General features: G+C 39.9%; 1 protein-coding gene across 1 annotated transcript in view; it reads left to right on the top strand.

The window, feature by feature from the left end:
- The window catches only part of ZCCHC2 (zinc finger, CCHC domain containing 2), a 29,279-nt gene extending 14,175 nt beyond the window's left edge, over positions 1 to 15,104 (top strand). Inside the window, exons 6-14 of the mRNA XM_010143681.1 lie at positions 603 to 686; positions 2,435 to 2,492; positions 5,212 to 5,347; positions 6,810 to 6,874; positions 7,715 to 7,809; positions 10,274 to 10,402; positions 11,093 to 12,601; positions 13,625 to 13,697; positions 14,883 to 15,104. Of these exons, the coding sequence (XP_010141983.1) occupies positions 603 to 686; positions 2,435 to 2,492; positions 5,212 to 5,347; positions 6,810 to 6,874; positions 7,715 to 7,809; positions 10,274 to 10,402; positions 11,093 to 12,601; positions 13,625 to 13,692 (2,144 nt within the window). The 3' untranslated portion in view covers positions 13,693 to 13,697; positions 14,883 to 15,104. The remainder of the gene's footprint in view (positions 1 to 602; positions 687 to 2,434; positions 2,493 to 5,211; positions 5,348 to 6,809; positions 6,875 to 7,714; positions 7,810 to 10,273; positions 10,403 to 11,092; positions 12,602 to 13,624; positions 13,698 to 14,882) is intronic.
- Positions 15,105 to 15,442: the final 338 nt, after the last annotated feature.

The raw sequence follows: 15,442 nt of genomic DNA on the forward strand, positions 1-15,442 counted from the left end.
AAAGAGCAGACTCGTAGTGTTAGATTCATTGCCAAACTCAGTCCTTTTTCAGAGCATGGCAAAGGTATTTTTGCAACAAAAGTGTTAATACTATTACTGCTACTTTTTCCATCCCGTCTGGCATAAAAAGGCAAAAATTGTGCATGGAGTCTGTGTTAAGGGCACTGGAAGACTTTAGTGCAAGTTAGGTCTCTTCTGGCAGGTGGATGATTTGACAGTGAAGGGCTATAACTTGTTGCCAAAGAATTCTAGTAACTGAGATTGGTCTCCTCTCATTTCCTGCTGTAACACAAAAGGATTGTAAAAAAATCTGAAGTGCAGGATAATGGGAATATTTCTAATACTATAATCACAATCCCAAGCTTTTGAAATAGCACCATAGCTTTGAAATTGTTTTGCACACTCTTTTGTTCAAGTATCTTCATTGAGCCCTTACTCTTGGAAACGGCCTGCTTTAAAGGAGACAATGTTGGTATTATTGCCACATGAAAATCAGTAATTCAGCCTTCCATTTCCCTGGATTGCAGTTTAGTGCAAGCATTCAGGAACTGTCTAGTTGTTCAAGATCTATAAAGTTACTACGTGAACTTTATTCTCTGCAGGTAACTTACAACCCTCTTTGAAGACGGTTAAGGCACCAGAACACTTCAAGGAGGACAGTTCAGAAGCTTCAAGTCAGGAGGAAGGTAGTTGTGTACTCAAAGGTCATTCTTCTCTGAGAAATATTACAACGCTCAGTTCTGGAAATCATGCAGCTGACTGATTTCTTCATTGGTGCAGAGCTGAGAGATTTGAATGAAATCTGCTACGTGAATGAAGAATTTTTTATACTTTCAGCAGTTTCCTTAGGAGGTTGCTCTGAAATGGGAGTGTTCATAGACAGCTCAGAGGTAGAAGTTCACAGCTGTGTTGCGCAACCGTGCTTTACAATTTTCTTGAGACAAGATTGTAGTTTTTCATGGTTTCACCTGTTCTTCAGTTACCAGGGTTTGAAGTTGAGCGCAGCATTTCAAGAGTTGCAGACTGTTTTGCATTAAATGTTCCAAATGCGTCTAGCATTTAGTTTTACACAGATGACTGTCCAAGTTTTTGTATTCTCACTCTTAACCTATGCTGCCTTTGTACTCTGGATCGTTAATAGGGAGTGTTTGAGAGTATTGGTTACAATCTGAAATGTGGCGTTTTCCAAACAACTCAGAAACAGTTCACGTATGGAAGCAGCAGCCTAGGGCTGGTCAGTAAGTTCATTCTGAAAGGAATGGCAAGCTAGCTTTGCATTCTTTTCAGCAGTGGAAAAGATTAAGCTTCTGGTACGTGGAAGGGTTGAGAAGTGGGATGAAGAGGTGAACATGGAGCACTGAACGCTCATCCCAGCTTTCACAGAATGACACCACTCTCACTCTGTTAGACATTAGTAACATTAATAAGAAGCTTGTGGTGGATCTCCTGTGCAATCAGTAATCCACATATGCAGTTCAGACAAATTTTCCTATTTAAAAAAATCATTACCATATTCTTCAGAATTCAGAATGCGCAAGTTATTTTACAATATATTTGGAAATTGTTCAAATGGTGTTTTATATACTGTTCTAAGAAAAAGAGTTGTTCACCTGCTGAAACTACAAATGCATTTCAGAACCCCTTTTTGTGTCATTTTAGTGAAGTGCTGTCAGAAGTTTAAACATCATGATTTCGCCCCAACCCCCGCTTCGAATCGTAATTTGGACTTGTGTAATGTTGAGATGAGTTCAGACAAAATGATAGCTACTAAAAAGGCTAAGATCATCAACGGCTGGAATTAAGAGGAATTAAGAAAAGTTACTTTTGCTAAAATTTAACGATTGCCTTAAAGAAAAGGGTAGACCCTGTCTCTAAAGTTGTTTCTTATTTGAGGCAATCTCTCTTTTGAGATGTCAAATGTAATTTGTAAAGCTTTATTTGCACAGTGAATTTTGAGGTTCAGAATTGCAATACTTCTGTGTAATTGTACCTTTATTCACTATTCAGAATGTGTGACGTAATTTTGAGATGAATTTTAGCAGTTCAGAAAAAATACAAAATTCTGTACGTTTCTGACAGAATCTTCTCTTCTCTCTCCGTCCTTTCACACTGGGTGATATTCAGTCACACATTTAGTCCTTACGATTAAATATAGAGGTGAGCAAACAGAAATGGTTGTATAGTTCCTATCTTTCTGATTCATTCTTCTGTGAAATGGAAGGTGTGTATAGTCTTGATTGTACTGTCTGTACAAAAGGATCTGTCCTCTGTGCCACACCTGTTAATTTCAGCACTGTATAGTAAGCCTGGCATATCTAATGGACATGTCTTCTGCTAAGTGTCTGGTAGTGATGGAAAGATGAATTTGTTGGATTGATCTGCAAGAGGAAGTAGGAATTGCTGTTGAAATTACACTTTGTTTGTTTTTTTCCAGATGTAATGCAACACACCACAGTTCACAAGAAACATAATGGAAAAAGTCCTGTTGCCAAGTAGGTACTAGGATATAATGTGACCATGGTGCATTTCCGAACTTCATATGTTAGTGCTCTGAGAGTATGTGTTTCCTTCTAGATTAAAGCTTGTTTGTGAGGCTTTTGTTTGTTTGGAGTTGGGTGTTCTTGGTTTATTTTTTTGTTGTTTGAAGGGCCGTTTTTAACTTAATCTTCATTAGAAAAATATTTCAAAAGATCCTATTTCTAAATCTGTAGGTATAGGTCATTTGGGATTCTCTTTCACCAGTTTTGCGAATCCTCACTACTTGATGTTTTGTGTTTGTAAGCTGAGTAAATTAGAGTATTGATGTATTTTTCCTATGTGCACACACCCCCATGCATGTACTGAAAATCTCCAGTGCTGTTGATTTAGCTTCTCTTCAGTAGCTTCAAAGATGACCTTGCAGGAGAAGGTAGTCTGTTCTTTCCCTTGCTTAGTAGAAAATGCGCATACACCTTGTGTTTTATGTTCACTGTAAGTGGAAGCACTTCTCAACCATATGAAAATAGTTGATTATGCTTCCACATATATGAAGTGTGTAATGTGAATTCACCCATTAATGTATTTTGAGCAGAAGCTTCAAATACAATGCATCTGGTTGTACAATACTTTATTAAGAGAAAAAATGGATGCAAAGTTTATTGTCATTACATACATACAAACATTTACAGTTTTGTTCTGTGTTGTTTTATCTGTAAAATGTATTTATCTTGTGGGGGGAAAAATTACCTGGAATTACAACAATCAGAATATAAACATGGCATAAAACAGTGGTGGTTAAGGTTCACGGATCTTTAATAGAGAAGATTCTTGTGAAATTACCAATTAGACGACTTAGTGGCTTGTTTCTATTTTGGTTTTTAACCCTCCTACTTACTCTCAACTTACACTTCTTCAAGAAGAGAATGTCATCTTGACAAAGTCTTTGATTCTATCAGTGGATGCATATGGCCTACTACGAACTCGTAAGAGGGGGATCCAAACTTAATAGCATATAGTTACTAATACAAAAATTGTCTTTTTCTTATTTGTTATATAATGAAGTACACTAAAGCTGACTGTACTTTAGGATCTGTCTTTCAGGAAGGAAAGACAGGGACAGACCTTGCCACAAACTTCCATGACAGAATCTGCTTTTGCTAGCTATTATTTTTTGTTTATTTAAGAGGAGAAAATGTGTTTACTGCTTGACTGCTAGAGGTCTGTTAGTCCTTTCCTGTTCCCATTATGTCTTATTCTGTGCCTGCTATTTGCGGGATTCTAAAGAAATGGTACTGAATGAAACTTTTTAAAATATGTATAAAACTGTCTGTGGAGTCGAGCAGTTCATCTCAAGTGGCATTTTTTCATTTCAGGAAAATTGGTGCATTACGTCTGTTGCCTTTTGGTTTTATTCAGTATGGCAGCCTTCCTCTTGAAAAGGTCCAAAAATGTACTGGTAGGAATGAGATAGGACATGCGAAATAAAAAAATTAGTAGTAACACAGCTTACGTGAAATGACCACAAATTTGGCAGCAGATTCACTTAACTCCATTCGCCAGAAGTTTCTAGAGTGACCTTGCTTGTATCTCTGCAGTCAGGGGCTCATGTCTGTATTTTGGGACCGTCCTGGGTTCTCACCATTTTCTTAAACAATGGTGTCGTGCCTTTTTTAAGTTGTTTGAGCACTTATTTCCAGAGGTATTTGGTAAGTAGCTACTGGAACTTCAGCATGTCCTAGGCTTTGAAGTGAGCTAGATTTCTGCCATCGTGGGAGCTAAGTAACATTTCATATTGCAGTAACCTTCATGAAGCAGCTTGTCAACAGCCCTGAATTAAAAGGCACTTTCAATTATCAGCATAAATACTTTGATAAGAATTTAAAAGTCTTAGCTCCACTTTTTCTTTTCTTTTTTTTTTTGGCATCCAGACAGTAGTAGGGCATGGTTTTGTATGACAGATGACGAGTTTATAGGTCCGTGTTCCCTACTGACTGCCAGAACCCTGACATTTTCCAGCAGTCTGTGCTGACCAGTACGCTCGGACTCAGTTAAATGTTGTTCTGACCAGCTGCTGTTAAGAGAAGCTTCAGTGGACGATGACATAAAAGTAAATGCCAAATGCAACTCCCTTTTCCCAGCACTGCTCAAAACTAGCAATCCTGGTTTCCCAGCACTATTCAAAACTAGCAATCCTGAAGATAAAAATATAAAGCAAGACAACTGTTTTGAAATTCAAACAAACACAGCTGCAGTAGGACCTGTAAGTAGCCACACGCTGTGTTTCTTAAATGCCTCATGAATTCTGAAATAGGGATTACAAAGTAAATCCAGCTTTGTCATTAACGATAATGGAGAAAGATGAATTCAGAACACAATTTCTATCTTGAAAATTTCCCCATGTCTGGTATGAAAAAAGCAAATTGAAAGACTTTGTGTGCAGAAATATCCTTGGAAACTCTTGAGTACTGTTTTCTACCAATTCTTTTGTTGTGAATTTTGCATGAAATTATGGTAGACAAATGAAAAAGGAACTCCAATTATGTTCAGATTGTTAGTATAACTTCAGAGCACAAGAACTGCTATATTTTACATCTTTTAACTCTCTTGAAAACTTCTAGAGTTTTCTGAAAGCAGAATATTCCAGTTTCCAACGTGATGCAGGAATGGGTATGTTGGTAAGAAAAGCCTGCAAGTTTGTTCACATTGGCGTAACTTTTTTTTTTCTTTCAGCAGCACTAGCAGTGCAAAATGTTCTTCACTGGATAGCCTTAACATACAGCACTCTGAGCAAAATGGGGTCATGGACTGGAGAAGAAAAAGCTGTATTGTCCAGCAGCACCCGGAGCACTGTACAAACCTACTTGACCAGGTGTGTTGCTGTTTTTCTCTGAAGCAATATTCTGAGACACTTGAGAAGAATGTCCACCACAAATGATTAGATTTGGCTTTAAAAGATGAAGAGCCCTGCTAAAAGCGTACAAAAAAGTGTTGAAGTTCAAGTTGCTGCTATCTTGGTTAGAAAACCACTCGTAATTACTTACCACTGTCTCATAAAGTTGCATTTTTGTTTACGAATATGTAGATTAAATTTCTCAGTAGGATATAAGTAATCAGAAAATTCTGATGTTCATTGCTAATCAAACACTTTCCTGTTACTGTAACATACTGTTACCAGAGAATTTCAGAATGCCTGAGGAATTTCTGTGTTGCAAAAAATAGACTAGAATCTGCATTAACTAAACCATATTAATGCTACAGTAGGGACAACTCTTTCTATCTTACCTTATTAGCTAACTGAAATATTAATCTTTGTTAAAAAAGAGTTAATAGATGCATATACACTTTGTGAGATTTGTGTTTCTTCAATGGTCAGTTTAGGTGTGACTGTAGTTGAGAAGAATAATTATAAATAAAATCATCTGCTGAAACTGGGGGAAGGAAGGTTGCTCTCTGCTTACATCTGAAACCCCTTGAATGTTAGAATTGCTTAGTACTATTCTACATGCAGAATTTGGCTACTGATTATTACGTAGGGAATAGCAAGCCAAACAAAAGCAGTCGTCTTATTTCACAAAGCAGTGTGATGAATTGAGGTTTGCTTCTCAAGATGAAATGGCAGACTGCCTCAAAGTTTGAACTATTGCAAGCTTGAGGCAAGAAAAAAACCAATATACTAAGGCAGAGGAGAAGGTACTTCCTGTTTAGAGGAAGTCCAGGTGTATTTGGACAGAGAGTATTTCTGAGTTTTCATAAATTTTGCTCAAATATGAGGTACTACTGGCAGCTCGTAACAGTATACTTGAAGTATTATGCAGACTCTGTGTGTTTTCTTATGTGCTTTTTACGTTGCGTTCTAGAGTTTAGTTTATCAGCAACCTCCAGTTTAAGGCTGGGTACCTGTTTTGTCACTGTGAAAAAATAATTTGCCACATGAACTTCCCACAGCCCCAACCATCAAATAATTCCACTTAAATCAATAAATTCTGTAGCCCCTTAAGCCTTATGATTAGCCTTTTTAGTGGGTGTGTGGTGAAACACCTTTTTTTTTTTTTTTTATCCTCAAGAGGAAAGGCAGCAAGCAAACAATTATTTGATCGATACCTTTGGAATATTTGCAGTAGTAATTTGCTGAGTGTTTTGCTGATAATGGCATAAACGCAAGACAAGATGCATTATTCTAAAGGCCTGGATGCTCTGTACAAGTAGTTGCTTGTATGGTTATAGCACCTGTGAGTGCACTAGTCTTGGACTCAGGGACCTGTCGGTCTAGAAGGGGGTTTTCGTGACACAGATTCTGTTGTTTGACTGGTGTCTTTGTATTTTCTGTCTAGCATACAGTGGAAAAACGAACTCTGTCCGCAGTAAGCAAGAAGAAGGGAAAGCCACAGCTGGAAAAGTAGGTTTCCAATTTAACCAGTAGTTGAGAAACAAAGTGTAATGTATTCACTCTGATAAACAGTCTACAATCAATTAGGTGCTTTGTTTTGCTATTGTGGAACAGGAGCAGGCGTAGTGTGAAGCCAGTCTGCATAAAAATCCATTAAAATTTTATCTTCTGAAAAGAAGTAACTTGAAAAATAGAATGTAATTGTATGCATCAATTTCTCAAAATAAAAGTCGTCATTTAACAAAAAAGATGAAGGAGCGCAAGTAGGTTCTTAACCAATATTGAATTGCCTTTTCTCCCTTTATACTTATGTGAAACTTAAAAGGTGTAAAGCTGTCCAGAAAACACTGGAAATCAAACTTAGCGTTACACAGTGGGTGGTAACTTGCTGAAATGTTTTATTGAAGATAATTTGCACATCAGAGTGCTTCAGAACGTTGTGTGGGCTGCAGAATCCTGCCCTGTGAGGAAGTGAAAACATTTCCACCCTGAGCTAGTACTCTGCCTGCTTCCAAGTGGACTTTCTGTCGTCTTGTCACTCTGCTTTTGTGCTAGTCTGGTGTACAGCTGCATTACACACATCAGCTTTCAAAGATGACTTTAGTAGCTGCACCATCTCTGTTTGTGTGGGGTTCTTTTTTTAGGTCTTTATTCATAGTGTTTAGTAACACTACTTCAGTACGTGCAGTTTAGTTCCTGTTACGTTGCACTGATAGCCTTTACCTATTTGTTTATTACCTACATTTGTTATATCTATTAAATATACATTTCTGGCCTGGAGTCACTGCCTTTTTTTACAGTGGCATTAGATGTTCGTTCATGTTGTGCCCATGAAAATTATTTACGCAGGGAGAAAGCAAAGAAAAGTGACTGCCGGTTGAATAACAGGACTAACGGAGTTAGAGTTGCAGCATCACAGCACATCCGTACAGCAACAGGAAAAGGTAAGGTGTTTCTTCCTAAGCTGTTTCTGAGAAACAGAACGTCCAGCGTTGCCGATGTACTCATTGTTCTGCTATAAAGGGAAACTCAAGCATGAAATCTGTTTTGGTGAACGTCACCGTGTTTGCTGTCTAGTCTGTGCTTCGATCTGCTGTCGAACGTGCTAGGTTCAGTCTTCTGTATTGCAGTTGCTCAGGGTATGTCTCTTTTCATGCTTAACTGGAAAACTACTGGAAAGGTCTCCATAAGTTTCTTTATCTGGAGTAGTAGTTGCAGAAACGGTTACTGTTGGGCTAGTTCTATATGAAATGTAGCAGTCCGAGGGTGTGAAGGTCCAACATCTTGTCATTAACGTGCTCTCTGCAGCTCACTGGTTTCTTCAGCAGCTGTGGCATGGCCCATGAGGAACCCGTACAAAACCCTCTGGTGTGAACCATTGATGAACTCTAGTGTGTAAACCTAAAAGCAGAATGGTGTGTGCTGCCCTAACAGGGTTTTCGAGTTTGGGTAATCCAGCAAAATCTAGCTTCTAGGGCAAGACTTATGTACACCAATCAGTTACAAGACAAAAGTATATCTGTCTTCCTTTAGTAAATTGAGTCTCCAAGCTTATTTATTACAGATTCTGAAGGTCCATGTTGCTGCTTTGCCATCTTGATGTTTTCTAAGCTGTCAGTATTACTTGTGGCCTTGGGTCTCTTACACTTTGTTCTCATGACAGAAAGTTGACAAAGAATTTGCCTTTTTCTACACCACTTAACTGGCATAAGTGTTGAAAGGACTCTTACAAAGCCTTGTTCTTGCTTCCACCTGGGATACAATCTTGGATAAGCTTTCATGCTCACCTTTGAGAGTTCCAGGTGGATCCCATTCTGAAATATCATCAGGTGGTTTATGGGCAGTTTTTGTAACATTCTACAAACAATATTTGAGTAAAACTTTTAAGAATTCATAGTTCCCAAACTCAGCAAACCCAGGACAATTTTAGAAAGCCGTAGCGAAGGTCCATACAAGCTCTAAGGGCATACTCTAAGGACAGCTTTGCTGGGCTCAGTTCTGACTGACGGCTGTTCTTGCTGTTGGGCAAAATGCAGTGAGCTTTTATGAACTGATGATGACTTTAAGAGGTGGTGCGATTTTGTGTGACATAGTGGGAAGTTAAATAGGGAACGCTTTGCCATGGGAGTTCTGTCTGGTCTATAGATGTGAAATCTCCTGCCTGGTACTGTTGGCCACTTCAAGAAGAAACTGTGAGAGGTTGGAAGCAATTCAGTCCTGCTCAGAGATGAGCTTGCTGCCTGTGTGTTTGTTTACAAACATCAAAATGTCTTCTAAGATCCCATGTTGGAGACACGGTCTGAGGAATGTATAGCCGGGCTTGGTTTGAAATGCTCTGTTTTGAGTCAGCAGCTCTTAACTGCATTATGTTTTCTTCCATTTTTTTCATCCCTATTTTTGGCTTTTGAGGCATCAGCCAGTTACACTTGTGGGTTTGAGACTTTGTGAGTAGCGCTTTAGACTCCTACTTTCAGTGATGCGAGGTTGACGCTGCTGCTCTGGATACTCAGAGCACCTGCTAATGTGATTTGACAAATTACAGATTTAATCCATTTCAAGAATCGAAACCTTAAGACAGTTTTTTTATTATTTATTCTAAACTGTGAAACTTGCAATAGCAATAATAACTTAATAAATAATTTATACATAAACCAATTTATTAGAATTAATAAAATAAATAGTAGTGTTCTCATTTTGGACCTGGAATTTTGCCAACCGAGGTTTTGGGGGTTGAGGTTTCGTAGAAGCTGGTGTCTGACATACATTCTGAATGAGGGTGCATCTGTCCTGCTCCTTTGCCTCTGGGGCTGAACTTGAAAGCAAGGACACACTAGCTAGCTACTTGCCTTCGCTGACAGGTGTTCAGCCCACCCTGAAAGCTGTTTTCCAGCAAATGAGTTTCCTATGATCCCATTCACAAAACAGTTTTACACTTTTTTAGTTCACCTCTTTTAAGAGGTTTTGTTGATACAGTTTGCTTAAAGCCTGTTCTGGAGGAGTTAATTGTAAAAAGGTGTATGATTGTGACATTGCCTGCTGGATTAGCTTTTTCTGCCTGTGCTGGTATGACCAAGGAGTATTGCATCTCTTTGAGTGGAGATGTTTGATTGCTGCCATTCAGAGGAAATTATTGTTGTTGTACAATTCAGTATAAGCATCACAAAATTTGTTAAGGATGATACTCTACATAAATATCAATTTTCAGTGTTGCCTTCTTTAACACCAAGGATTCAGTCATCATATATTTAGGGACTGAATGCTGGGTGTGGGAATGCTGGGGATACGGGGGACAGAGGTGCTTAAGTAGGAACAAGCAAAAGTCTTAACTAGCGAGAGATGTGAGCAGACCAAAGTAACCTCACTTCCATATACTGAGATTAAAAAAAAAATGCCAATTTTTATTTTTAGATCTGAATTTGGACGCTGGATCTGGTCATGATACATGTGGAGAAACATCATCTGAAAGTTACAGTTCTCCTTCTAGTCCACGACATGATGGGAGGGAAAGCTTTGATAGTGAAGAAGAAAAAGACAGAGGTTGTATTTTATGGAGAGTGTGCATGAATGCCTTTATTCCTAGACTATGTCTTTCTTGTATGAATTTTAATTAGCTTCTCAGTTTTATTACCTGCTTTTATTTCCGAACTAGCCACAGAACACATTTTGCTGTGCGGGTTTTGTGACTGGATGGTTTGAAGGCTTCTGGTGGGACTATTGAGATAATGCTGAGTTTTAGATTACTACATACAGGTAGTAATTTTCTGACCGCCGTGGCATAGCTCTTTTGGGAAATCTCAGCAGTACAGTACAGTAATGGGAAAATCTTTTGCATGAAAGGGACTGGTTTTATATCAAACTACATGTGATATGTCTGAGAGGTCCTTCTTTTGTATTGGCAGTTTAATTTGCCACCCCTTCCAAATTTGCGTAAGCTGTGTTAATGTCCACGTAAGTTCCTAACTGGGTCTGTGTCCTGCTCTTCCCATTTTCAGGTGTACACAAGTCAAAGCCACAGTGGCTCGCTGGGCAGTTTGATATAGGCAAGTGGTGGACATGACCTAGCTTGATTTGGATGATTGAAAATAATCTCAAAGCTGTTATACTTTGAGTTACTGTAATTTGTGTTGTCAAACTTAAGAAGTTCTATATAGGTAAATGAGTCCAGGGCATGGCTTTACATTGTTCCAGTTTCGTCCTTCTGACTGACAAATGCTTTTGTCTCCACAGATACAGACAGCAATTCTGAGGACTCTGGGAATCAAAATACAGCCAGGTTTACAGGCTACAGTGCTGTCAGTTCATCAAATGTGAACAAATCATCTGCTCAGATCTCTTCAGCGAGTACTGAAAATGGAAGCCTTGCAGAAGATCCTTTGAACGCAAAGTTTCAACATATTTCCTTCATGCCTGCCTTACACTGTGTGATGCACAGCGCTGCCCAAAAGCCTGAAGCAGTTGTCGCGCCACCCATCTCTGCAGATGGTAAAACAATGGGAATGCTTGTTACCACGCCTGTGGCAGTCTCGCCCGTGAGAGAGTCCACAAATTCACCTCCTGGTGGCATGGGCCCGGTGACCGCTGGTGAGGCTGAGAAACGCCTCGAGCTGATGGCTTCCCCTTTGCCAGTCCCATCCACTTTCCTTCCACATTCTGTCCAGCCTGGTAGCCCTGCTTTGCATTTGGCAATACATAGATTGAAAATGCCCTCTCCACAGGGATCATCGGAAAGTTGCACAGTTAATGGACCGCAGCAGCCAACAGGAAACTTAAGTATTGGATCACCAAATACTGCCTTTATCCCAGTCCACAATCCAGCTAGTTTCCCAGGATCCCCAGTTCCTACTACAGATCCCATCACGAAACCTGCATCCCAGGTGGTAGGACTGAATCAAATGGTGCCTCACATTGAGGGAAACCCAGGAGCAATCCCTCAGCCTACCAATCTAAAGGTAGTTCTTCCAGCAGCTGGTCTCTCCACAGCAGCACCGCCACCTCCACCAGCTTCATACGCTTTGCCAGGCAGTCCTCATGCTACCAGTGTGTTGCCCAACCAGAATACAAATGTGCTAAACACTGTAGCGACCTCCTCACCACCTCAGTCAGCTGGTTTAGGAGTTGGTCAGGTCCAGTCCACCGTTCCTCCTGCAATACCTACCCATACGCCCGGCCCTGCCCCTAGCCCCAGCCCTGCTTTAACACACAGCACTGCACAGAGCGACAGCACATCCTACATAAACGCTGTTGGAAACAATAACACTAACGGGACAATGTTACCTCCGCAGCAGCTGGGATCTGGTCCTTGTGGTTCTTGCGGACGTAGGTGTAGCTGTGGGACCAATGGAAGCCTTCAGATTAATAGCTATTTTTATCATAACCCACTTCATGGACAAGTCTACAGAGTTCCATCTTTCTTCACTCTGCCATCACTTTGCAATGGCAGCTACCTCAATCAAGCACATCAAAGCAATGGAACACAACTTCCTTTCTACCTGCCTCAGTCTCCATATGCAAACGGGCTTATGCATGACCCAGTGATGGGGAGCCAAGCCAACTATGGTATGCAGCAGATGGCAGGATTTGGGAGGTTCTATCCTGTATATCCAGCACCTAACGTAGTTGCCAACACAAATGGGTCGGGACCCAAGAAGAACGGGAACGTTTCATGTTACAATTGTGGTGTAAGTGGACACTATGCGCAGGACTGTAAGCAGTCATCCATGGAGGCCAGTCAACAAGGTAATCATGATAACTCCCAGCGGACTTGCTTTTGAGTTTAGCAGTTCCTCTTTACCTTTCTGAATGTGCTGTTTCTGGTCTTGCAGAAAGGTGTGCGTGCGTGTGTATGTTTTGTGTAAATGGTTGTGCACTAGTGACCTGCTCTAAAACCGCAAAGTATCTTATCTCTGCCTGAAAATGTTGAGGAACAGTGCAAGGGAACGGACGGGGTTCACAGCGTGAAATTGCAAATGGGTGAGATTCAGAGCTGGGAAGTCAAACTAGATCAGTCCTAAACTGTCATTCTTGTTCACTGGTTTGGTTTTGGCATTATATCGAGACTTGCACGTTGTTTCAATTTTTCCATTCCTGTTCAGTGTTTATTTGGAGAGAGTTCATTGGCAGAAAGTGAAGGATACCGATTACAGTCTGTGATACGAACGTGGATTCTCAAAACTTGTGAGATATAAAAAGAAACAGCAGACTGGCCGTTTGATAATTTAACTGTTGTAAAGCTTGCCTTTGTGCAGTCAGCCGTCCTGTGGTGCCCCATCATGCAATCCATAAATGAAACGTGCTTTAACTTTTCAGACAAGGTGCAGAGAAAAGGCAGAAACCAGTTGGAACTAAAAATCCAGGGACTGCCTTCAGTCTTGTATGCCATTTCTCTCTCCAGCCAGAAGAACCGGGAAAACGCGGTGTTTGCACAGAGCATAAACTATTTTTGATTCTTGGCCTGTGCCTGTTCTGACTTCACTGGTTTGGTCGGACTGGAACAGGAAAGGTGAACCTAGATGGGGGTCTTCTTTTCTTTGCGTTTTTCCAGTAAAGGTAAAGTCCTACATCCGTGGTCTATATCTCTCTTAAACTTACAGTTTTAGCAAGCAGGTGAAAGAAAATAGCGTAAAACCTTAGGACCTACTGTAAAAGGACTGGAGGATGATAGTGCCTTTTGAAGAGCATGTCCATTTTGATACCTTGTGGTGGTTTTGTAATCCATTTTAATTGTGAGCAGTGACTTAGTAGTTCTCTTTCCCGTTTTAGGCACTTACAGACTGAGATACGCACCTCCCCCTCCCCCTTCCAATGATACCTTGGATTCTGCAGACTGAAACAAGTAAACATTGCCTACTCAAACTGAAGCTTGGGAAACTGGGGGAAGGTGTGTGTGGGAGGGGGAGGGTTGGTCTTGTGTTTGGGACATTCCCGGTTTTATATTCTTTTGGAATTTTTCATGGCTTTTGCACCTCTGTTCCGTACAAAAGAAGAAAGCTGAGTCCCTGGTCTCCTCCCGGTTCTGCAAAAGGCTTGCGTAATGCATGTAGTTCAGACACACAGCCAAACAATCAAAAAGAGCATTCGAACCATGCTTTTGCACTGAAGACTTGAGACATGTGCAATGTTTACTGCATTTAAAAAAAAAAAAAGTCCTCTGACATCACTGGTGGAGCAGCCATATGGTGAAAGAAGAAACTTGGTCATGTTCCCCACCTCAATCTTCTTCCCTCCCTCCCTGTTCTCCTTATGCTGCTGTTTTGTTTTCTTTCCCTGTTTGTCCACGTGGATTCGTTGGACTTGCATGAGTGTTTAGCAGTTCATACAGACCCTGCCCGCACTCGAAATTAATGCTCATGAATTGAGGGGAGATGTTCAAACGTCCTATTAGGAGAGTCCAAAGGAACACAGGATCCTGTGTGTGTGCTGTATGTGATGGTAATACATAGACACAGCTCCTGCGGTGAGCGGAAACCCGGGGAGCAGGAAGGGGCTGAAACTGTGTGGACTGGAACAGATTGAGAAAAACGAACAAGCTTCAATTGACAGATTTTTCCTCCATTGTAGCTTTTTAGCCTGTACGTTCAGCAACAAAGGTGAAAAAAATGGTATGAATGTTGTACTCAGTGTGTTTGCATTTGTAATGGAAGTTGACAGCATTTTTTCCTTTTTTAAAGCTATTCTACATCGTGTCAACACAGAATGAACATTACTTGATTGAATATTTTTTCCTAAACTATTACAGTGTTGCATTGTACTTAGAATGTAAATGTTTTATTTCAAACTGAACAAAAGCTATGGTTTTCTACAAAATAGTCAGGTATTAGTATTAGAACCTGTCTACCAAATAGCAAAGTCACTATTTTATAACAATTTACCACTATGCGTAATTACGGTATAATGTGAAAGACTGAAATGAGTGTTCAGATGGTATTAATCATGTCAGTATCATGAGTAAGTAAGTTTAATGCTGCTGTATTTTTTATTTTATTTTTAAAAGCCAATATATGTACTAAATTGCTTCCAGGTAATATTTGATTTCCTAAAGTGCACTGAGGTTATCTGGAAGACGAGTGTATTTTTTGACTGCTGCATTCACCACCGATGAACAACTACCACTGTATATCCATAGGGTTTGGCATTCCTCACAGTTCATGGCAGAAACGTTTTTTTTCTTAAAATCAGAGCTGGTGTCCAGTAGAGGGATGGAAGAAAATCAGTCTTTGGTTCAGCCGTCTAATAAATTGCTAAACAAACAAAAAAACTTGAAGAAAAAAAGCTTGATTACTACATTTCTTCATAGGTAGCATTTATATTTATAGCACCAGTGTACATTTTGAAACTTTTTTCTTGGAGGGGGGGAATGGGGAGGGAGGTAGATGAAAGCTTTAATTTAAAAAAAAAAAAAAAAGTTTAAGTAGTAAATGAAAATTATTTTGATTAAAATTTTTATTTGATCTGGGTATTTTTGGACCACTTGAAATGAATGAACTGCGTTTGAGTTGAAGTGAGGGTGTTAAACCACCAATGGACTCGTATTGTGAATTACCTGCCAGTTGTACTTTATGGAACTTATTTTATGATTTA

Source organism: Buceros rhinoceros, unplaced genomic scaffold (assembly GCF_000710305.1).
Source record: "Buceros rhinoceros silvestris isolate BGI_N320 unplaced genomic scaffold, ASM71030v1 scaffold13039, whole genome shotgun sequence".
Lineage (NCBI taxonomy): Eukaryota > Metazoa > Chordata > Aves > Bucerotiformes > Bucerotidae > Buceros > Buceros rhinoceros.